Here is a 24,814-nt window from a genome sequence, read left to right as displayed (position 1 = left end):
ATTCCTGGGAGTTTTCATTTTGCGATGTCTTTCAAGAGCTAATCAGTGGAGTCTTTCAATTTTTATTTTATCCTCTTTAAGGGCAGTTTTTCACTTATAATTTCTTGAAATAAAATGTCTAGGCTCTCTTTTTACCATGGCTTCTGGTAGTTTAATAATTCTTAAATTATCTCTCCTCAATCTATTTTCCAGGTCAGTTGTTTTCCTGATGAGGTATTTCACATTTTCTTCTATTTTTTCATTCTTTTGACTTTATTTTATTGTTTCTTGATTTCTTATGGAGTCATTACTTCCATCTGGCAATTCTAATTTTTAAGAAATTATTTTCTTCAACAAGCTTTTGTACCTCTTTTTCCATTTGGTCAATTTTACTTTTTTTTTAGCTGATAAATCCATTTAAACAATTCAATAGCAAAATGGAAATCAGAGAAATAATACAGAGGAGAACATATACCAGACATATACACCAGAAACAAGGAGTTCTCTCACTGAGAGTGAGGTAATACAGTTAAACCAAGAGAATCCCAGATTTCACTCAAGAAGAAGCTCTCCAAAGTCTCTAGCATAGCAAAGCTGGAGATAGAGACATGATCAATTCTGCTTTTTTAAGGAGATCTTTTCTTCAGTGAATTTTTTTTGCCTCTTCTATCCTGAGGCCAATTCTATTTTTTAAGGTATTGTTTTCTTCAGGATGTTTTTTTTTTGTTCCTATTTTATCAAGCTGTTAATTCTCTTTCCTAATTTTTTTTGCATCACTCTCATTTCTTTTCCCAATTTTTCCTCTACCACTCCTATCTCTTTACCTTTTCCAGTGGGCTTACGTTCAGTTAGCATTTTTCTTTGAGTCTTTGGCTTTTAGCCATGTTTACATGATTGGCTTCTAAGTATATTCTTATGTTCCTTTTCACAGCTTTTTATTATTGTTCTCTTTTGTTGTTTGCTTGCTTTTCTAGCCTATTTTTTGACTTTGAACTTTATGTTCCAGTTGGGCTCTGTTTACCTGGGGATGGGGAGGCACTGTCCTGAGCTTCAGGCTTCTTTGTGTTGCTGTTTTCAGGGTTAGTTACAAAGGTTTAGAAATTTAGTGCTTCCAAAGTGGTATGATCCAGGGAGAAGTGTGGTCAGTGATTTCCTGGTCTGTGCTCTAGGCTTTATCCAGAAAGACTCCCTGTTTCTCTGCAATCACAAGTGTGCTAGAGGTCCTCTTGGCTCTGGAGCTGTGACCAGGTCCTCTGCTCTCCTGTAGCTGCAAGTGCTAGTGCCCTTCTCTGCTTTAGAACTGCAACCAAGGCCCCTGCTCCCTTGTGACTTGCCACAAGGGTTCCTCTCTACTCTATAACTGCATATGGACAATAGAGGTGCCAATCAGCACTAGCTGCACCCAATGCCAGCAAAAGGTCCTCTGTTATCTCTTTCTGACTAGTTACTATCTCTGACCCCATTACCATCTCTGAGCTGAGAGCTCCCAGAGCTGCTGCTGCTAATGTTGCAGTATATGTCTACACTGCCTCAGAATTCAATTTGAAGCGTTATTTAAAGGTTATTTGGAGGAGAATGTTGGCAGAGTTTGCCAGGTTGCTGCCTCTAATCTGCCATCTTGGCTCTGCCCACCTCTCTCATTCTTTAGCTTTAATTTTTCCATAAGCTATAGAATGCAGAAAATATGGCAAAGGCCAGTGGCAGTGTCCTCATCCTGGTGTCACAGTACCTCCTACATTCTCTTAGGCTGAAAAAATGTCTCACCCTGACTTTTTGTCGGCTCTGCTACTCTAAAATCTAATTTAAGGTATTATTTTAAAGTTATATAGAGGGGAACATTTACAGAGTTCAACTGGTTACTACCTCTAATCCACCATCTTGGCTCCAACCCCCTTAATAAAACATAATTTCTTAAAAGAATTCCATTAGCAGGCCAATAAGGGGAGTAGAAGGAACAGGAGGGAAGGAAAAGGAGGCAAGGAGTGATGGGCAATATTGTCAAGACCATCTAATTCTGGCTAAATCGGGCCAGAAAGCATTCCCTTAGTATCAAACCCCATTTGGATGGTCCTCATTTACAACCTCACGTACAATGCCAGAGGGGAATTAAAAAATAATAGAAGTTAGAGCTGGAAAACAACTCAGATCTACTCCAACCCTCTTTTCTTTTTATAATGAGAAAGATAAAGTTCATAGAGGGGAAATGACTTCATGGTGGGGAGAGCATGTAAAGTATGATGGAACAATAGATATAGCTCTAGCTCTGGAGTCAGAAAACATGAGTTCCTATGGCTCTGATGCATACTACTAGTGTAACTTTGAGCAAATTATTTAAATTCTCTGGGCCTAGGTTTCCTCATCTATAAAATGAGAGGGTTGGACTAGGCAACCTCCAACTTTCCTTTTCATTTTAGAGCTATGATCTTTTGACCCAATCATCCCCATTTTACATGGAAGCTGAGATTCAGAGTGATCATACAGGAAATACAGCTATAGTGAATAACAAACAGAGTGAGGATTTGAACTGAGGCCTCCTGGTGCTTTTTCCAGTACATTATAATTGCCTATGGTCCATAACTCAAAAGCTATTGAGATTCTTTCGGGGAGAAGAACATATTAGTTTACATTAGCTACCTCACAATGGAAAAGCCTAATTAGACATGCAGAGATTCACCTAACATGAAACTGTTTCTGAAATGTAGAAAGCTGATAACATTACATTTTCTTGCATATAATGATGCTAATGACTTCTTGTTAGACCATCTAGTTCAGCCCTCTTAATCTTACAGATTAGAAAACTAATCTACAGACTAGAAATGATCTGTCCAAAGTCACACGGGTAAGAAGAAACAAAACTGGAATTTGAATTTAGGTCCTATAACTGCAGTTCTTTCTACTGTACCACAATGAAAAATCCAACTTCCATTTTCCCTATATCTAAAAACAATAGCTGCTTGAAAAAATACACCTACTGGAATTTATTAAATATATCCTAATAGTAGTAATGATATACCCTAACAGAGTAGTCTTGGGCTTTTAATTCTAGAATAAGAATTTTTTCACCTCAGGACTATGAACTTGGTTTTAATTTTTTTTTTGAGAATTCCATTTCAATATAATTTGTTTTCTTTGCAAATTCTAAGAATTTAATTGCAAACATTTAAAAAATGATTTTGAGAATGGGTTCATAGGCTTCACTACGCTTCCAAAGGGGTTCATGATGCCCACAAAAAGGGTTACGAACCCCTGCTCTAGAAGCAAGGTGCTGGTTGATATATAACTACTTGGCATCTTTTCTTAAAAGGTAACCAGATATCTTGTCTGGATTACAGTATATCCATATGATGGAGCAATCCTTAGAAATCCTACTCCCTAGCTAGAATAATGGAAATTTGCTTTGCATGATTTTTGAAGATCATCCATCTACATTTGGATTCTCTTCCAATTGGAGAATCTTATGCTCCTAAACAATACTCAGATTCTGCAAGAGTCTGGGCAACTGAAATGAACTTGAGAACATAGTTGCCCCTACCTCCATACATCACTGCCTTTGGAGAACATGGAGGAGCGGATGACTTCAGGGGCCATCCAAGCATAAGTTCCAGCAGCACTCATCTTGGTGGTCTTGTGCCATTCCCGGGCCAGACCAAAATCCGTGATCTTCAGAGTCTTGCTGCTCAAGTCTCCATTCTCAACCTTCTGGAGGATCAATACTGGATAAGAAAAGAGCGAGAAAAAATGAGAAAGAATCAGCATACTGAACACAACCAGTCCTGTTAAATAATAATTCACATGGACAAAAATTACCGGTCCTATGGGGAGATAACTCAAGTATTATCCTCATTACTATCCCATAATTAAGTTAAATGCCTTGCACAAAATGCAAGGCTTAGTGGAGCTGAGAATCAAACCAAATTCTTTTGTCTCCAAGTCAGACTCTTTTTTTATTATACCAGAGGTTTTCCAATTTTTCCAATAGCCATGCCCTATGGCTTTTAATGAACCTTCCCCATACCCCTTATTCAATAAGAAAGGGAATAAATTCTAGAACCTTCCATGCATACACCTATAAGAAGTAAAATTTTAAAAGACTAATTTCCATAAAGAAAACTTTACTTCTATATAACATTTTTAGTGTAATAAAATTGTTCTCTAATACACACATTTTTTCACTAACATTTCTACTTAGGAGCTATTTCAGTAGGAAAATATGGTCATCTCTCAAATATTCCCTATGTTTCCTTGATAAGCTCCTCTTATCACCTTGAGGACACCCTGAACTGTACCATGCCACCTCCCCAGATGCCTCAAATGTCACAGCCTACCTAGAATCTCTTGTCTTTCCATCTGTTAATACCTCACTATTCATCATTACAGAATGAGTCACTCCATCCAAAAAACTGATTAAAAAATTATCTTCTGAGATCCAAGGAGCCCTGGACTCATGATTTAACACCAATATCTCAGAGGCCAAAATATTTAATCAATATGCTATGGAATAGATATACTGAGATCAGACCTGACCCTTCTTTCAAGAAAGACTGAATTGAGAATTTAGCTAATTAAGTATTAGTAAATTAAGTATTATTTATTATTAATTCCTTATTAAATTAAATTCATAAATAAATTCAGAAACATTAAATTCATGCCTAACAATAGAGTCCCTGATTTTATTACCATAGGTCTCAGAACTAGAAAGAAAAGGGGTTCATATTAATAGGGGAATGGTTGATGAATATAATAGACTATTATTGTACTATAAGAAATTATTAATATGATATATTCAAAGAAACTTGTAAAGACTTATATGTATTGATGCAAAGTAAAGACCAGAAGAACGATTTTTATACAATGACTACCATAATGTAAGAAAATAACTTGGAAAGACTCAAGAACTCAGATAATGCAATGATCAAACATGACTTCAGAAGACTGTTGATGAACCGCAATCCCTACCTCTTGGTAAACAAGAACAATGCAATGATTTGTTTTCGCTAACTCTTATTTGTTATGAAGGAGGAGGAAGAGTTGGTAGGTAGTAAAAGTGATGCCACAAAAGAGCATCAAGGAAACAATTTCTAAAATGTGGAAAGCAGCAGGAAAATTAGAAGAGAGGCCAAACAAACAAGCAGGGTAGTTCTGTTAATACATTAAATTTAACATGTGTTTTTAAAGCTACATAAGAGAAGTTCACAGTTTCATATACAATCATCTTTTCAGGTCTTTTTATTAAAACATTTGTTTTTGTTCATTTTTAACATTTTTTATAGATAAGAGTAAAAATGTTTTAAAGTTAAAATGTAAATTTTTTAAAATAAGGACACTGAACTAAAAGTTCTCTAAGGTTCCTTCCAGGGCTAATTGATTCTGTTATCTTCCTCCTCTCTCATCTTTTTAGTCTAACTATCCTCTTGGAAAAGCACCATCCAGGGAGCACTCAGAACTGTACTTGGGATTAAGCCAAGACCACTCCTTCACCTACCAAAAGGGTTCCAGTGGAAGGTACATTACTCTGAGAGGAGCTTTCTTCAAGACAAAAACACCCTGGGGCACTAATGGAAACTAAGTGCTACATGCAATAAGCTAGGAAGAGTTGAAAAATTCTCCATGGGAAGCACTGCTTTAATACTACTTGTTACATAAAAATACTTTCTTGGCATATTTAGGAAAACAAACAAACTACCAGTGTTCAAGAAACTTTCCCTAGCTAGGCAGCTAGCTTGCAAAGAAAAAAAAAACTAGCTCTAAGCATCAGTGGCAAGAGCCTCTAAAATTCTGAAAGGCAGGAAATGGGCAGAACTACCACACAGATCTTTCCATCATGGAAAGGATAAAGAACCTTGATCACTAACAAGCATCAGTCCCTTGGAATCCTGTGCACAGTAAACTCTCAAAAATCTCAAAGTCAGCTAGTCAATGGGCAATTATTAAATGTTAGGCATGGTACTAAGTGCTGGGGATGCAAGAAAAGCTAAAAAACCAGTACCACCCCTCCAGAAATTCACATTCTAATGGGGCAGACAAATATTCAAACAACTGTGCATAAATTAAGATTAAACGGGGGGTAATCTCAGAGAGAAAGCAGTAGCATTGAGGAGTGAGGAGAACTAGAAAGGACTCTCGTGGAAGGAAGAGATTTGAGTTACTCTTGAAGGAAGCCAGGGAACCCAGGAGATGGAGGTGAGGAGGGAGAGCATACAAGGCATGTGGGATAGACGGGGAAAAGTCATCACAAGAGATGAAGTGTTAAATATGAGAAACAAGAAGAAGCAAGAAAGCTCCTCTTAAAGGAAATGTGCTTTCCCCCAGAATCATTTGGGAGGGAGAAAGAATGGTCATGGCTTAGTCTCCAGCCCAGTGTCACTGATCATAGAAAGGTATATGGATGGTACAGCATAAAATGATGGGAAAGGTAGGTAGGGGTCAGATGGTGAAGGACTTTTAAAACCAAATGGAGAATTTTATATTTGATCCTGTGGAGGTAACAGGGAGCCAGTGGAGTTCATTGAGTAAGGGAGTGACATGGTAAGATGTACATTTTAGGAAGATCACTTTGACAGCTGAAGGGAGAATGAACTTGGGACAAGGAAACCAATCAGCAGACTAAAGAAATGAAAATCTGCCTCCTTGCTTACAATGGGGACAAAAACTACCTAGGTGGCAGAGGGAATATACTAGGAGACCTCATAATCAAATTAATAATGATCTAGCCCCTGCTGCAAGCATAGATCTAAGCAAAACATCTGAAGCAGACCAAATCATTCTTTGACCAATGCCCTGTTATTTAGCCTGCTCTCTGTCCTGTTCTCCCAGGAGAGCCTTTCTTTCAGCTGTCTATCAATTTATCCTTACAGAGGTAAAATAAGGTTTACCTGGCTGGAAGGAGAAGGTTTTTCCAGGAGACATCTGTTAGGTGACCCTATTAGATAACCCCCTTCTTCCTGCCAACAAATTTGCTCTAATTAAGCACTTCAGGAAGCTATCCTGAACAGCTTACAAAACAGAATATGTAGCTAACTTGCCCTAATAATGACCACAGTAGCATCTGGGTGGACAAGCTTCCAACAGGAAGCACCCAACAGTTTCCCAAATTTGATGACACCTCCTCACACAATCTACTCTCCTATTGAGGGTCTGGTCAAATGTGTCTCTGCATGTACAATACCAGCCAGCTGTTCAGAGATCCTTCTCTGAATATCTTTGCTTAATTATACAGCTTTCCTTAAATAAATCCTAGCATTAGAAAGCAAAAATCCCATGTCTGCCTCATTATTTCAATATTCCAAAAAAAGAATCCAGCACAAATTGTTTCCCCTTCAGGTATATTTACTGAGAAGACTTTCTTTCAAGACTGAAATAAACTGATGGAAGGACTTCAGACACCATGACAGGTAGGAAGGAAGATATTCTGGGGCAGGAGTCCCTCAAATCATGCTACATAAATGACGCTGCTCTCCCTACCCCTATCTATACCCTATAAACTTTTCACCATCATTAACCAGAAATCAACATGATTTAGGGAACATAACAACAAGTGCATAAAATAAAATAATAAAGACAATACTACTAATAACACCTGACATTTATATACTATTTCAAGGTCTGCAAAGTGTTTTAGATAAATTAGCTCACTTGAACCTCACAACAACCTTTGAAGACTATCAGGAAACAGTTGCCAATGGCTACCAGGATCAGATAGATGAACACAGACACAAAACCTGACACAAGTTTCAGTCACATCTCTGCAATAAATGGAAACCATTTCTGACCTAATCTTTTAGTTTTAAAAAAATTAATTAAAAATTTTAATCACCAAAAATCTATTTTCTCTCCCTCCTACCTCATCCATGCTTGTAGAAAGAAAGTCCTTGTAACAAATATGCAAGGGAGAAAGGAAAGAAAGAAGGAAGGAAGGAAAAAAAGGAAGGAAGGAAGGAAGGAAGGAAGGAAGGAAGGAAGGAAGGAAGGAAGGAAGGAAAACAGAAAGAAAGAAAACTCTTGTGAACAAATATACATAATCAAACAGAAGAAGAAAAGGAAGAAGAAACAGAAACAGAAACCTTCCTCCCCTCTTTGCCAAGGTGAAGTTCATTGGGTATGAAACACTGCATATACTATCAAACATGGTTGATATGTTGGTTGCTTTTCCTGAACTGATTTCCTTTGTTTTTATTGTTGTTCATCCTTCATTCCTGAAGAGGAGCAGTGATATCACAGGATAATATATTGACCTGCTTGGGAATTAGATTTAAGTGAGGCAGAGCTGTGCGTAGTCCTCAGCCTTACTCTCTCCTCCCTAGTCACCCGAGTAGCCCAGCATTAAGACAAGTCAAGATAACTGGTAGCTTTCTTTAAATTCCAGCTAAAATCTCACCTTTTTTAAAAAAATTATTTATTTAACTTTTAACATTCATTTTCACAAAATTTTGGGTTCCAAATTTTCTCCCCATTTGTCCCCTCCCCCCACCCCAAAACACCGAGCATTCTGATTGCCCCTATCACCAATCTGCCCTCTCTTCTAACATCCCTCCCTTCCCTTGTCCCCATCTTCTCTTTTGTCCTGTAGGGCCAGATAACTTTCTGTGCCCCATTACCTGTATTTCTTATTTCCTAGTAGCAAGAACAGTACTCGACAGTTGTTCCTAAAACTTTGAGTTCCAACTTCTCTTCATCCCTCCCTCCCCCATTCCCTTTGGGAAGGCAAGCAATTCAATATAGACCATATCTGTGTAGTTTTGCAAATGACTTCCATAATAGTCGTGTTGTATAAGACTAACTATATTTCCCTCCATCCTATCCTGCCCCCCATTGCTTCTATTCTCTCTTTTGATCCTGTCCCTCCCCAAGAGTGTTGACTTCAAATTGCTCCCTCCTCCCCATGCCCTCCCTTCCATCATCCCCCCCACCCTGCTTATCCCCTTCTCCCCTACTTTCCTGTGTTGTAAGAAAGGTTTTCATACCAAAATGAGTGTGCATTTTATTCCTTCCTTTAGCTGAATGTGATGAGAGTAAACTTCATGTTTTTATCTCACCTCCCCTCTTTTTCCCTTCACTAAAAAGTCTTTTGCTTGCTTCTTTTATGAGAGATAATTTGCCCCATTCCATTTCTCCCTTTCTCCTCCCAATATATTTCTCTCTCACCCCTTAATTTTATCTTTTTAAGATATGATCCCATCCTATTCAATTCACTCTGTGCTCTGTGTGTGTGGGGGGGGGGGGGTGTGGGTGTGGGGGGGGTGTGGGTGTGTAATCCCACCCACTACCCAGATACTGAGAAGTTTCAAGAGTTACAAATATTGTCTTTCCATGTAGGAACGTAAACAGTTCAACTTTAGTAAGTCCCTTGTGACTTCTCTTTGCTGTTCACCTTTTCATGCTTCTCTTCATTCTTGTGTTTGAAAGTCAAATTTTCTTTTCAGCTCTGGTCTTTTCATCAAGAATGCTTGAAAGTCTTCTATTTCATTGAAAGACCAATTTTTCCCCTGAAGTATTATACTCAGTTTTGCTGGGTAGGTGATTCTTGGTTTTAGTCCTAGTTCCTTTGACTTCTGGAATATCCTATTCCATGCCCTTCGATCCCTTAATGTAGAAGCTGCTAGATCTTGTGTTATCCTGATTGTATTTCCACAATACTTGAATTGTTTCTTTCTAGCTGCTTGCAATATTTTCTCCTTGACCAGGGAACTCTGGAATTTGACCACAATGTTCCTAGGAGTTTCTCATTTTGGATCTCTTTCAGGTGGTGATCTGTGGATTCCTTGAATACTTATTTTGCCCTCTGGTTCTAGAATATCAGGGCAGTTTTCCTTGATAATTTCATGAAAGATGATGTCTAGGCTCTTTTTTTGATCATGGCTTTCAGGTAATCCCATAATTTTTTAATTTCTTTCCTGGATCTATTTTCCAGGTCAGTTGTTTTTCCAATGAGATATTTCACATTATCTTCCATTTTTTCATTCTTTTGGTTTTGTTTTGTGATTTCTTGGTTTCTCATAAAGTCATTAGCCTCCATCTGTTCCATTCTAATTTTGAAAGAACTATTTTCTTCCGTGAACTTTTGAACCTCCTTTTCCATTTGGCTAATTCTGCTTTTGAAAGCATTCTTCTCCTCATTGGCTTTTTGAACCTCTTTTGCCAATCGAGTTAGCCTATTTTTCAAGGTGTTATTTTCTTCAGCATTTTTTTGGGTCTCCTTTAGCAAGGTGTTGACCTGCTTTTCATGTTTTTCTTGCATCTCTCTCATTTCTCTTCCCAGTTTTTCCTCCACTTCTCTAACTTGTTTACAAAATCCTTTTTGAGCTCTTCCATGGCCTGAGCCCACTGAATATTTGTTTTGGATGTTTGGGATACAGAAGCCTTGATTTCTATGTCTTTCCCTGATGGTAAGCATTGTTCTTCCTCCTCTGAAAGGAAGGGAGGAGATATCTGTTCACCAAGAAAGTAACCTGCTATGGTCTTATTTTTTTCCCCCCTTTTCTGGGCATTTTCCCAGCCAGTAACTTGACTTCTGAGTTTTCTCTCCATACCCACCTTGCCTCCAGATCCACCAAGCAAGCACTTGGGGTCTGAGATTCAAATGCTACTCCCCAACCTCAGGGCTTTCAGCGGGGGCGGGGCTGCTATTCAGTGTGAGATTAAGTTCAGGTGCTCAGGTGGGGACAGGGCCCCCTCATGGGGCTCAGTTCCCTCAGGGGGCTTATGAGGAGACCTTCAACAATGGATCCAAGTTCCTGCCTGCTTTGGGAGCCCCTGTCTGCTGCTGCCTCCACTGCTGCCTCCTGAGGGGGCCTGAGTTATGGAGACACCCCACTCCCCTCTCTGCAAGCTGAGAAGACCCTCTCAATGACCTTTGGTGCCTGTGGGTGGAGGGACCCATGCTGCCACTGGAGACTCCATCCCTGAAGCCTGTTTCGGATCCCACTCCTCTTGGTGCTGGGCAGCCAAGGCAGGGCTGGGCTCTGCTCCGGGTCCGTTGCGTGATGGACCTTTGGTGTTGATTTTTCAGGTCTCTCTGGAACAGAAATCTCCTCCACTCCATTGTTCTGTGGCTTCTGCTGCTCCAGAATTTGTTGGGAGTTCTTCTTTACAGGTATTTTGTGGGCTGTGGGTTTGGAGCTAGCATATGTGTATCTTTCTACTCTGCCATCTTGGCTCCTCCCCCTAAAATCTCATCTTTTACAGGAAGCCTTCCCACTGTTAATTATTTCCAATTTATCCTGTTTTGTGTGTGTTTGTATATGTCTATGTATGTGTGTGTGTGTATATACATCCACACATTTACACACAAAGATATATACACATATATGTATATTCATATATATGAGTATGTGTATACACATATACACACACACACACACATATAATATTTGCTTGCATACTGCCTCCCTCATTAGCTTGTGAGCTCCTTGAGGAAAGGAACTATATTTTGCCTCTTGTAATCCCAGCACTTAGCACAGTTTCTGGCACATAGTAGACACTTAACAAATGTTTCTTCATTGACTGATTTCTGTCCTTACAAGGGAGACAGTTTGTTGGGTAAGGGGAAATACAGGAAAAAATATGATGTAAAAACAAAAGATATCACTAAATCTAAGCTAAAAACTAAATGACTCATTCAGTAAGTAAAGAGAATTTTGCAGTGATTCTCACTTAATATGAAACATTTGTATTCTGCTACTACTAGATAAGTGTGTTGTGAATTGATCTCCCTCCTAGGAGAGAAAGTGAAAGGATATAAGGAATGCCTAAAGACAATGAAGTTTTTTATTAAAAAAAAAAAAAACCATACAACTGAAATGGGACTTCAATATGCGGAAAGAATCTGAGGTGTCAGAAAAGCAATTTGACCCTCCTGTCAGGAGGGGGAAGAGTGGAAGAATGTTTCCCATAGGAGAAAGTGTCCTTATAAAAATGTGAGGTGCTTCCTATATCAGAGGAAGTTGGACATTCTGAGGAAGATGCAATTTGTTCTCCAAGAACTGATATGGTAGAGCCACAGAAACTGTCAAGAAAGAGGGCATCCAATCAGGGTCTGAGACAGAAGCAAAGGGGGGGGTACATTGGGGAAAGAAAAGGAAGGATGATTGTAGCTGACAACAGAGAAAAGGCAAAACTGTTTCTTATTTTGGTTCTCTTTCCTCTGCCAAGGAGAATGACTGTTGAATTAGAAAGAACTGAAGAAATATATCTACCAGGGAGGTGACAAGTAAGGAGACAGTAGGAGAGTAGGTACTAGTAGCCTTTGATGGGCTTGGACCACCTAACCCAGATGAACTATAGGACACTGAAGGGACTGGTGGACCTAAGTGCTCAGTTACTACATACGGTGATTCTTGTAAGTAGCCGTTTTTCCACAAAGTTGCTTCCATGTTGTCTACTCCATTACACTGTGACAGCTATTGCTGCTTTTCAACCATTTTCTTGGTAAAGACACTGGAATGGTTTGCCATTTCCTTCTCCAGCTCATTTTACAGATGAGGAAACTGAGGTAAACAAGGTAAAGTGACTTGCCCAGAGTCACACAGCTAGTAAGTAATTGAGGTTGCATTTGAATTTATGAAGACTCCAAGCCCAGTATTCCATCCGCTGCACCACCTAGCTGTTTACCTTTCTTTATATTCCCTGAGCTTAGCACCAAGATGTAACTGTTGTCTTTTCAATAGTTTCACTGTTCTTGACCTCATCTGGGGTTTTCTTGGCAAAGATGATGAGCGAGGTTTGCTAATCCCTTCTCCAATTTATTTTACAAATAAGGAACTGAGGCAAAAACAGGGTTAAGTCACTTGTCTAAGGTAGCAAAGTTAGTAAGTGTCTGAAGCCAGATTTGAACTCAGGAAGATGAGTCTTCCTGAAACCAGACCCAAGCATTTGGTGCTTCATACAGTTATAACTTCTACAATGCAGGAGTTAAGACCTGGGTGCCCCAACTCCACCCTCCACCCCAGAGATCTGGAAAATCCAGGTAAATTTTTCTGGTCCTTCCTCATACCACAGAAGAACTCTATTTTTTTTTCCTTTTTCTTCTATGGGGTGTTTACAATACCTTATTATAAAATTTGGGTTGATATTATATAATACTATATAAATATTTTATGCATTTCTGAGTTTCTAAACTTTTTCTGTCATCTGCTAGCCTTCCATTTTGTCTGCAGCTTCTGCAAAACTCCCCCAGAATTCTCATTTAATTTCTTATGCCAATCCATGATTAGCAAAATCATAGCAGAGAAAGTCACAATGTGGAAAGGAGAACTATTAGTACCGTGCCTGGTACTTAATAAATGTTTACTGTACTGACTATTAGTCCCAGTTATATGAAAGATCATGGATTTTTTTTTAGTTCAACCCCTCTCATTTGACAGAACTAAAAAAAAAAAAAGACTATGGAGAATGAGAGAGATACCATTATATCCAATATCAAATAAATATTGTAGTTTGAAGAGAGATAGGTCTAAAGTGGCATAGTCCCCCATATCATTAGACAAATATCTGCTCCAAGAAGATTTCAGGTAACATTTATAGGAATCTTGAATAGGAAAAAATATTTTAGGATGCAGCCTGGGTTGACCTTTCAGAATCCAGCAAATTCAATCCCATTCCTTCAGGACGATTCCTCAGACTCCATGAGCTCCATGAGCTCCTCTCTTCCATTGATATCATAATCCTTTCCCAATGGAGAAGGGTGGGTCCTAGATGCCATGCAACTCCATGTGGGTGAGGATATTCTTTAATATCATCCTTAATGTGCTTCCCTTACAAAAACCTTTTCTCCCTCTATCACCCAGTTTTCTAATGAGCTTTTCCCAGGAGACCACGGTTTACTTTTTAATATTTTCAGTTTCACTATAAATGAGGTTTTAAAATATGCTTCCCCATAGAAAAAGGCAAATGTTTCTATTGTCAAAAAAGAGATGAGAATAAAGTTTGCAAACTACATTTCATTAGGTTTATTTCTATTGAAAAAATTTTTGGAAATTTTTAAAATATCATTAGTGAACATCTAGAAAAGGAGGTGTTAGTATGAAAGAGTTAGCATGCCTTTACCAAAAACAGATCATGCCAGATTAGCCTTATTTTCTTTTTGACATGGTTACTGAACTAGTAGATCAGATAAAGGCTGTAGATATAGTTTTTTCCTACATTTCAATAAACCATTTAATAAAGTATCTCTTAGTATCCTCGTGGAAAAGATGGAGATGTAGATTAGATAAACATACAATTCAATAGACTTAGAACTAGTTAAATGGCCCACAAAGACAAGTTTGTAAGAATTCAATGCCAATTTAGTAGATTTCCAAAGGAGTTCTCTGAGTAATCTGTGCTTGTCTCTGTTCTGTTTAACATTTTAATCAATGACTTGTATCAAGGGTAACATATTTACAAGTGACCCAGACCTGGGAGGGAGAGTTAACATACTGAAGGAGTCATGATCCAAAAAGCACAAGATAAAGTGAGATCTAATCAAATGAAATTCAATAGGGACAAATGTGAATTCTCATTCTTGGGTTCAAGTTCACAAGTATGGGATAGAGAGCTATGGTTAGAAGTTTTCTATAAAAAAGACATAGGTGGGGTTTTTTGTGAACTATAATCTCAATATGAATTATCAGATTGATATGGCTTCATTCTTGGTTTGCCTTAAGAGGCAGGAGTATCAGGAATAAATAGTTGATAGTCCCTCTATTGGGTGAGCTAATTGGGGCAACTAGGTGATGCAGTGGATAGATCACTGGACCTGGAGTCAGGAAGACTTTTTCCTAAGTTCAAATCTGGCCTCAAACACTAACTAGCTATGTGACCTGGACAAGTCACTTCACCCAGTTTTCCTGTTTCCTGGAGAAAGAAATGGCAAACCACTCCATTATATTTGCCAAGAAAACCCCAAACGGAGTCACAAAGAGTCAGACAGAACTGAAAACAATTTAACATCAACAAGGGATGGGAATGGAAAGTATTAGGATGAGTACCTTAGGCACCTCAGTGATTCCAGGTCCAATTTCTAGATCAGGGAGAAAGACTTAAAGGGGAGAGGGGGGTGGAAGGGAGACTATACCTCCTTAGAGTTAGCATTGTTATTTGGAGGCCTCATTTATTAGAGTTTAGATTGGAATCTAATGGGAACATTAACTTTGATTAATGATTTATCATTTTGTGATTTTACTTATGTATTATTCATCCCCAATCTTGGACTCTATAACTGTTTACTCTATGCCTGAAGGGCTCCCCTTGGCAGAGTGGCTGCTTTTCCCCTAGTCTTGAGAAAGGCAAAGTGTCTAAGACTGGATTTGAACTCATTTTCCTGACTCTCCATCCAGAGCTCTATCCATTGTGCCACCCAGTTGACTCAGGCAAAGACCAGAGACAGGAGAGTGGTATTCCTAGGAGAGAGGACACATCTACAGTCTTGAGAAAGGAATAGCTTTAGTATAAGGATTTTATAACCTGGAAAAGTGAAATGTAAGTAGGTAGGAAAGGGAAGCAATCACTCTGTGTAGCCCAGTATGCACAAAGGCGTAATAATGTGGTACAAAGATAAGAACACTAAACCAGGAGTCGAAAGATTTGGACTCTGGTGCCATCTCTGCAATTAACTCATTGTGTGACCTTACTATCTTCTTAGTGGTTTCATTTCCCCATCTACAAAATCTAAGTTCTGCTTCTGTTCTGACATTACATGAAAGTCCTGGAAGTGCTGATGGTTAAACGATGCTATGACATCAAGATACAACCAGAAGATAATATATTTCTTTTCTACCCCTTACTCCAATACTTGGTTCAGACTTTCCCCAAGAAAAAAAAAAAAAACACTGAATTTGAAATAAGAATACTTTGGATCCAAATCCTGGCTCTGTGACTTCCTACCTGCGTGACCTGGGAGAAATCATTTGCCCTCTCTGGCCTTCAGTTTCCTCACCTGTAAACTGAGAAAAAAAGAGTGCAACCAGGTGATCTTTAAGGTTCCTTTCAGTCTCAAATCCTGTGATCCTTAGTTGTGGTGTATGATTGTCATAGAATATTACTATGCTGTAAGAAATGATGAGCTCAGTGATCTACAAAAAGCATGGACAGACGTGCATGAAATATGAAGGATGAAGTGAACAGAACCAAGAGAACACTGTACGCAGTAACAGCAATACTGTTTTAAGAACAACTTTGAGCAGCTGAGTCATTTTGATTATTATAAATACCCAAATTAACCACAAAGTACACAAAGGAAGATGCTATCTGCATTCAGAGAAGGAACTGATAAATAGAAGTATGTAAAGAATGATTTAGGGGGCGGAGCCAAGATGGCGGAGTAGAAAGACGCACATACACATAGCTCTGAACCCACAACCCACAGAATGGCTAGAGGGGACCAACTCACGGTGAATTCTGCACCCAGAGACCGTGGAATATTGGAGCGAGGGAGATTTCTGTTCCGGAGAGACCTGCAAACCTCTCGCGGGGGGTCCTTCGTGCTGCGGACTGGGCGCCGGGACTGGGAGCTGAGTGCAGCCCTGCAGCGGCCGCGACACCGTGAGGAAAAGATCCGAGCGGGCTACGGGGACGGGATCTCCAGCGGCCAAGCGGGTCCCTCCACCCACAGAGGGACCTGCAAACCTCTCGCAAAAGGTCCGTCGCGCTGCAGACACGGAGCCCAGCCCAGACCTGCGGCGGCCGCGGCTCCGAGAGGTACAGATCCGAGCAGGCTTCAGGGACGGGATCTCCAGCGGCGGCACAAGCCCCTCTACCCACAGGTGACGGGGGTCGGTGAGAGAGTCTCTTTGGTGGGTTGAGAGGGGAGTGGGGTGCCCCCATGGCTCGGGCCCCCCTGGGAGATAGAAGCTGAGAGGCGGTTGCAGACAGGGGCTCCCCAAGTGGGCGGGAGCCTGGATCCATTGTGGAAGGTCTGTACATAAACCCCCTGAGGGAACTGAGCCTGAGAGGCGGCCCTGCCCCGACCTGACCACCTGAACTTAATTCTCACACTGAATAGCAGCCCTGCCCCCGCCAAAAGCCCTAAGGCGGGAAGCAGCATTTGAATCCCAGTCCCCAAACGCTGGCTGGGAGGACCAGGAGGTGAGGTGGGTGTGAGGAGAATATTCAGAGGTCAAGTCACTGGCTGGGGAGAATGCCCAGAAAAGGGAAAAGAAATAAAACTATTGATGGCTACTTTCTTGGAGAACAGACATTTCCTCCCTTCCTTTCTGATGAGGAAGAACAATGCTTACCATCAGGCAAAGACACAGAAATCAAGGATTCTGTGTCCCAGCCCACCCAATGGGCTCAGGCCATGGAAGAGCTCAAAAAGAATTTTGAAAATCAAGTTAGAGAGGTGGAGGAAAAACTGGGAAGAGAAATGAGAGGGATGAAAGAGAAGCATGAAAAGCAGATCAGCTCCCTGCTAAAGGAGAACCAAAAAAATGTTGAAGAAATTAACACCTTGAAAACTAGCCTAACTCAATTGGCAAAAGAGGTTCAAAAAGCCAATGAGGAGAAGAATGCTTTCAAAAGCAGAATTAGCCAAATGGAAAAGGAGATTCAAAAGCTCACTGAAGAAAATAGTTCTTTCAAAACTAGAATGGCACAGATGGACGCTAAGGACTTTATGAGAAAGACAGATATCACAGAACATAGCGAGAAGATTGGAAAAATGGAAGATAATGTGAAATATCTTATTGGAAAAACAACTGACCTGGAAAATAGATTCAGGAGAGACAATGTAAAAATTCTGGGACTACCTGAAAACCATGATCAAAAGAAGAGCCTAGACATCATCTTCCATGAAATTATCAAGGAAAACTGCCCTGAGATTCTACAACCAGAGGGCAAAATAAATATTCAGGGAATCCACAGAACACCACATGAAAGAGATCCAAAAAGAGAAACTCCTAGGAACATTGTGGCCAAATTCCAGAATTCCCTGGTCAAGGAGAAAATATTGCAAGCAGCTAGAAAGAAACAATTCAAGTATTGTGGAAATACAATCAGGATAACACAAGATCTAGCACCCTCTACATTAAGGGATCGAAGGGAATGGAATAGGATGTTCCAGAAGTCAAAGGAACTAGGACTAAAACCAAGAATCACCTACCCAGCAAAACTGAGTATAATACTTCAGGAGAAAAAATGGTCTTTCAATGAAATGGAGGATTTTCAGGTTTTCTTGATGAAAAGACCAGAGCTAAAAAGAAAATTTGACTTTCAAACACAAGAATGAAGAGAAGCATGAAAAGGTGAACAGCAAAGAGAAGTCATAAGGGACTTACTAAAGTTGAACTGTTTACATTCCTACATGGAAAGACAATATTTGTAACTCTTGAAACATTTCAGTATCTGGGTACTGGGTGGGAGTACACACGCACACATACATAGAGACAGAGTGCACAGAGTGAATTGAAGAGGATGGGATCATATCTCAAAAAAAAAAATGAAATCAAGCAGTGAGAGAGAAATATTGGGAGGAGAAAGGGAGAAATTGAATGGGGCAAATTATCTCTCATAAAAGAGGCAAGCAAAAGACTTATTAGTGGAGGGATAAAGAGGGGAGGCGAGAGAAAATCATGAGGTCTACTCTCATCACATTCCACTAAAGGAAAGAACAAAACGCACACTCATTCTGATCGGAAAACCTATCTTACAATACAGGAGAGTGGGGGACAAGGGCACAAGCAGGGTGGGGGGAAGGATAGAGGGGAGGGCATGGGGAGGAGAATGCAATCCGAGGTCGACACTCATGGGGAGGGAAAGGATCATAAGAGAATAGAAGTAATGGGGGACAGGATAGGATGGAGGGAAATATAGTTAGTCCTATACAACACAACTAGTATGGAAATCATTTGCAAAACTACACAGATTTGGCCTATATTGAATTGTTTGTCCTCCAAAGGGAAGGGGTGGAGAGGGAGGGAGCTAAAGAAGTTGGAACTCAAAGTGTTAGGATCAACTGTAATGTTCTTACCACTAGGAAATAAGAAATACAGGTTAAGGGGTAAAGAAAGCTATCTGGCCCTACAGGACAAAAGAGAAGACGGAGACAAGGGCAGAGAGGGAGGATAGAAGAGAGAGCAGATTGGTCACAGGGGCAATTAGAATGCTTGGGTTTGGGGGGGGGAGGGGATAAAAGGGGAGAAAATTTGTAACCCAAAACTTTGTGAAAATAAATGTTAAAAGTTAAATTAAAAAAAAAAATTAAAAAAATAAGAATGATTTATATGTGTGTGTGTGTGTCTGTCTGACTATCTGTATGTCTAATGGTAGCCATCTCTAGGGTGGAGGAGAGAAAAAAAAGAAAGTACATAATATATTATTATTATTATTATATTTATTATTGTAATGGTAATGTAAATGGGAAAATCTTTCCCATTCATTAATAGGTCCATGTGACCTGCTTAGATCACATGGAAGCCTAAGTCACATGTGGTGGGGGGAGCTTGCTGAATGAGTGGAATAGGAGGGATGAAGTTGGTCAGGCAAGTCAGAGCTGGAAAGGACACAGGCAGGCAGGTGCAGCTTAGGCTCCTGAGTGTTTGTTTGTGGGAAGGTCCCAGCTGGGGTCAGGGAGACTTGGGAGTGGCTTTGCCTCTGCAGTGATAACCTGCATTGACTTCTTGGTTGCTATGACGGATTTTGCTTTCTGGGGTCTCAATAAATGTTTTTCTTCTGCCTTCTGTATGGAGATTCTGTTATACTGTGCTATTGAGAACTACACTGGCATGTCCATAGTCACTACCAGTGCTGTGAATATTGCCTTGGTGATACAATTATATATTTAAAAGGAACAGCAAATCGTACATAATAGATTTGCAGTTTCATGGGCAATCATCTTTTTATTGTTGTACTATATTATGGAAATACTTGTTTTATTTCATAAATTAAAAATAAAATAAAGATATATACACACACACAAATATATATATATGTATACATATATATGTGTGTATGTGTGTATGTGTATACATACATACATACACACACAAGGATTCAATTGGGGTAAAGAGATGTGAAGTCAGGAACAAAAACAAAAACTGGTACCTGCAAGGATCTGCCTTATTTGAGGATCGGCCTTTCTAGGCATTCCCTCTGAGCATGGCTGGTGACCCTCCTGATGGAAAAACACACTAAGGAGTATGTAAGAAGAGAAATCCACCAATGTGCACAGACATGTTCATATCTTCCTATTATAATCTAGGGCCAATCACTGTATCCATACCACAGTCCTCTTCCATCCTAACAACTATAAGTAGCCTAGTTCTGTTTCCAATTAAGCTACTGGGATTCTATGTGATTGAGGGCACTTCAGAAAATCTCAGAATTTCCAAGTTGAAAGGAACCTCAGAGAAAATCTTGTCACAATTCCTAAGTGAGCAAGAATTCTCTCTAAGCCTCAATTTCTCCATCTATAGGTACAAAAATCTGAAGGATCACTAAGGTCCCTCTCAAGTCTCAGGTCATCCTATAAGTGGTACAGGGGATAGGGCACTGGAGTCAGGAGGACCTGAGTTCAAAATCTGTCTTCTACCAGCTGTATAACCTTCTCTCAGCATCAGCTTTTTTATCACTAAAATGAGGGGGTTACCCATTCATTTCCATTCTTTTATGCAACATGACTAATGTGAAAATGTGTATAATAAGAATGTATGTGTAGAACCCATATAAGACTGCATGCCATCTTGGGGAGAGATAGGAAGAAAATTTACAGTTTATGGAAGTGATCTACCATCCTATGACAACAATATTTTTTTCATTTTTATTAACAGCATGGCTACATATTCAGGACAGCCAAACCCCTGAACCTCCTCAGCATCCTAAGAGCAGAACCACCAAGTCAGAAGGCAAAGGGGATTTAGATATGATTATTCTCCCCCAGGAGAGGAGACTGTTCTGGAGTAAGGGGTAAAGAAAATGAGGAGGGAGGTGGGTAGGCAAATGTCAGAGAAGGGAAAAAATATCCCATTCATTGAAGACAAGCAGGGAACATAGAAATGAAGGTGCCAGTCTCACTGTAGTATCTCTTGTGAATGAAAACAAAATAATTAAACAAACGAATAAATAAATTAGATGAATAGCTAAATGACAGACAGGCTGATAAAGAAGGCAGGCATGGAAAAGCTCAGAGCTGGTCTACACCCTGACATCCCAGAAAGACCAACCCACCAGCTGCCAACGTGCAGAACCAGGTCTTGGGCTGCCTCGTGCTGACTCAGCAGGAGCAGGCTGACTGAACTCATGACTCATCCATCATTGCCACCCAGAGAGGGCAAAGCCAGCACAAATTCCCCTAGCCTCCCCTGGCTGTTGGCCCACTGCTGTCTCCACCTCCTGCTATTTGGGGAAGGCTCAGAGGTGCCAGACTCCCAATCTCTCAGACTCTCCCTCTCTTCAGAGGAGTGATGCATGCCAGAGACAGACAGGAGATATCAAACGAGGTTGGGCTAACCTAATCCCAGCACATCAACAGGGCTCCACAGGAGACTACTGCCAGACTTTGTACAATCACATAGGCTAATGCAACCGGAGGCCTTCCGTGTAGAATCATAAAATGCTCAAATTAGATGTGACCTTGGAGATTATCTAATCCAACCCCATCATTGTAAACGTGAGGAAACTGAGACTCAGAAAGTTTCTGACAAACCCAAAGTCACACGGCTTACTAGTGGAAGAGATAAACTCAGAATTCCTAGTCCATCACTCATTCTACTCACAACAGTCAGTGAGATGTAGTGGAAATAGTCAGGAGAAACCTACCTCTGAATAGTGCCTCTGATACTTATTAGTTGTGTGACCCTGGGCAAGTCACAAAGTCTTATCTGTAGGATGTAAAATCTGTAATAGCACCTACCTTACAAGGTTGTTATCAGGAATAACTGAGATAATGTATGTAAAAAGCTTAAGAACACCGAAAATGTCATATAAATGTCAGCAGTAATAGCAATGATTATAATCATTATACCACACAGTTTGAAATGTAACTGAATTCTCAGTGGTCTTTCTCTTTCCATATCTATGTTCTAAAAAGTTCCTGTGGATTCCTATATTCAGACTTGTCCTGGAGCAGAGGCAAAAAACTATGAAAAGAATTGTCAAAAGCTGCAAAACTCCCCAATTATTAACAATTTTGACAAACATTCCATTCTTAGAGGCAGTTGTTGGTGCAGTGAATACAGCATGGGACATAGGAAGACCTGTGTTCAAATGTGGCTTCAGGAACTTATTAGCTATATGACCCTAGGCAAGTCACTTCACCCTATTTGCCTCAGTTTCCTCAACTGTAAAATGGGTATAATAATAGTATCTACCTCACAGGGTTGTTGTGACAATCAAATGAGATTATATTTGGTAAAAAAAAATCACTTAGCACAGTGCCTGGCATATAGTGGGCATTACATGAATGCTTATTCTCTTCCCCTTTCAAACAAATATTAAGCACTTATTACATGCAGACACAATTGTGTTGTGGGACCATTTTTGGTAGGGCCCTACTTCTTTAGTACCAGTGTTATTTTGGGGTCTCTCTCCTCTATGCATAAAGCTATATGCCTTGAATAAATAGTAGGTACTTAATATGGGCTAAAGTGAATTTAATTCATCCAACCACCTGCAACATTGTAATGGGAAGGAACAGACTGGGGACAGATTAAGGATTGCCAAAGGCCATAATTATATATAATCTATACCATGGATCAAAGAAAGAGGAAAAAGACAAATAAATACAAAACTGTTCTTTTTGAGGTGGCAAGGAATGGGAATTTGAGAGGGTATCCATCAATTGGGGAATGGCTAAACTAGTTATACCATATGAATTTGACGAAATATGACTAGGTTTATACGAAATTATGAAAGGGATGGTTTCAGGAAGACCAGCAAAGATTTACATAAGCTGATGCAAAGTGAAGTGAACACAGCCACAAATATAATGCATACGATGACTCCAACATTATTGTAAAGATACTTAAAAACTGAGAAAAATTTTTAAAAATAGTGTCAAGGAAGCATTTTGAAAACAGAGAAGAAAGGACAAGCAGGTTCAAAAGGGAACACAGACAAGCAGGGCAATTTTGGAACTACATGTTAAATTTAGTATATACTATTTAAACCAATTATCCATTTTAAAATTCACAAAAACCCATTTTTATGAATTTGAAAATAAAATTTAATTCAAAAAACCAATCTATAGCTACTAGAGATACACAGTATCATATATAATCCTCTTTTTCTTTTTTTTTGTTCATGTTTGTCAAGTTTGTAAAAACGAAAAAGCAAGCTTGGTAGATGGGAACTTCAAACATCATCCTCTTCTTCTATCAGAACTCTTCATTCATAATTATGTAAGACTTTATGGTTAATAGTACTCTTTCCTGCAGAAAAGTTAAATGACTTGACCAGGGTCACATAGTTAGTAAGTATCCAACCCATGACTCCAAGTCTGGTGTTTTTTTCCACCACAGTTCAGTGCCACCCCAGAGGATGCCCACCAACCCCCAGACACCTCCCAGGCAAGTTTTACTCTCACCCAATAGAAGATAGTCTGTATCATATGAAAGAAATGGATATATAACCTGGCCCATAAAGTGAAAGAGTAAAACCAAAAGAATAATACTAAGATTGTGGTTCCTCTTCCCTCAAGCCCAGTTGATACAGTTACAGAATGTAGTCATCAAAGACAAGGTTCTATTACATTAGCAACATGATAAGATGCTTTCATAGAGTACAAACACCTCACTGAATCAAGAAGGGAACCCCAGGATTGGTCAAGTGAACAAATTAACCACAACTTTTCATGCTTCAAATAGCTAACCCTAGATTAATTTCAGCAATTTAACAATGAGGGAGGAGCCAAGATGGCGGAGTGGAGCCAAGATGGCGGAGTGAAAGCAACGACTCACCTAAGCTCCTGGAAAAACTCCTTTGGATATTTCTGGGGGGAGAGTCTGACCAGACTTTGGAGGTGTAGAATCCAGTGGGAGACGGACTTTGACAGATTCGGAGCCCAGGCTGGACTGGAAGGTCCACGGGAGGGATCTGTTCCGCGGGGGTAAGAGCCCGGCGCACAGCGCAGCGCGGTCGGCGCGGCAGGGCGGAGGCGACCCGAGGGGCCCGAGAGTGGCGGGCGAGACCAGCGGAGCAGGAGATAAGCCAGGCCGAGCCAACGATATCAGCGCAACAGCCTTTGAAATCTTCAGCCTAAAGACGGGACTTCAGTGGCTCACTACTTGAACATCCAGAAGCTGGGATGCCGGAGTGATCAGTAAGTGCTCTCCCCTCCCCCCCATGACCGTGAGGGAACCATAAAATTCTTCCCCAGATTGATCCTGGATCAGTGGGAGCAGCAGAAAGGGGCGAGTGGTCTCGTAACACCAGAGGCTGGAGAGGTGGCAAAGGGGGATTCTTCCTACCGTGGTGGAGGCTGTCTGGAGGGACAGACGACCCAGGGCAGAGAAAAATTCGCACTGAGACCCAAGCAAGCCTCAGCCCGGGAGACGAGCCCCAGGAGGGGCGGGAACACGCATTAGCCTCTAGGCGTGCCCCAGCCCTCCAGGGGAAAGGGAAGACAATAGGGAAGCTGGGATCACCATCCCCCTGGACCTTGCCTTTGCCTCAGGCCAGCTGAGGAGATAGCCTGAGACCAGACCACACCTCCCACACACCTATCAAGCTAAACCCAGGGTTGATCTGGGAAACAACAACAACAACAACAAAAAAAGCCTGCTTTTAGCCTAGACAAACATCAACTCAACTTAAAAGATCTGTATCTTCTGACTGAAAGAACCAAAAGCTACAACACTCAGCCAACATCATGAATCGGAAAAAGCAGACGAAAAGTGAAAAAACCATAGAATCTTTCTATGGGGATAAG

General features: G+C 40.3%; 1 protein-coding gene across 1 annotated transcript in view; it reads right to left on the bottom strand.

Annotated features, from left to right (window-relative positions):
- MAP3K9 (mitogen-activated protein kinase kinase kinase 9) overlaps positions 1-24,814 on the bottom strand; it is a 139,162-nt gene that overhangs the window by 43,794 nt on the left and 70,554 nt on the right. The window contains exon 3 of the mRNA XM_072629243.1: positions 3,512-3,692. Within this exon, the coding sequence (XP_072485344.1) occupies positions 3,512-3,692 (181 nt within the window). The remainder of the gene's footprint in view (positions 1-3,511; positions 3,693-24,814) is intronic.

Source organism: Notamacropus eugenii, chromosome 1 (assembly GCF_028372415.1).
Source record: "Notamacropus eugenii isolate mMacEug1 chromosome 1, mMacEug1.pri_v2, whole genome shotgun sequence".
In the NCBI taxonomy this organism is placed as follows: domain Eukaryota; kingdom Metazoa; phylum Chordata; class Mammalia; order Diprotodontia; family Macropodidae; genus Notamacropus; species Notamacropus eugenii.
Note: the sequence above shows the minus strand (reverse complement) of the source record. Positions and strands in the feature narration are given on the sequence as shown.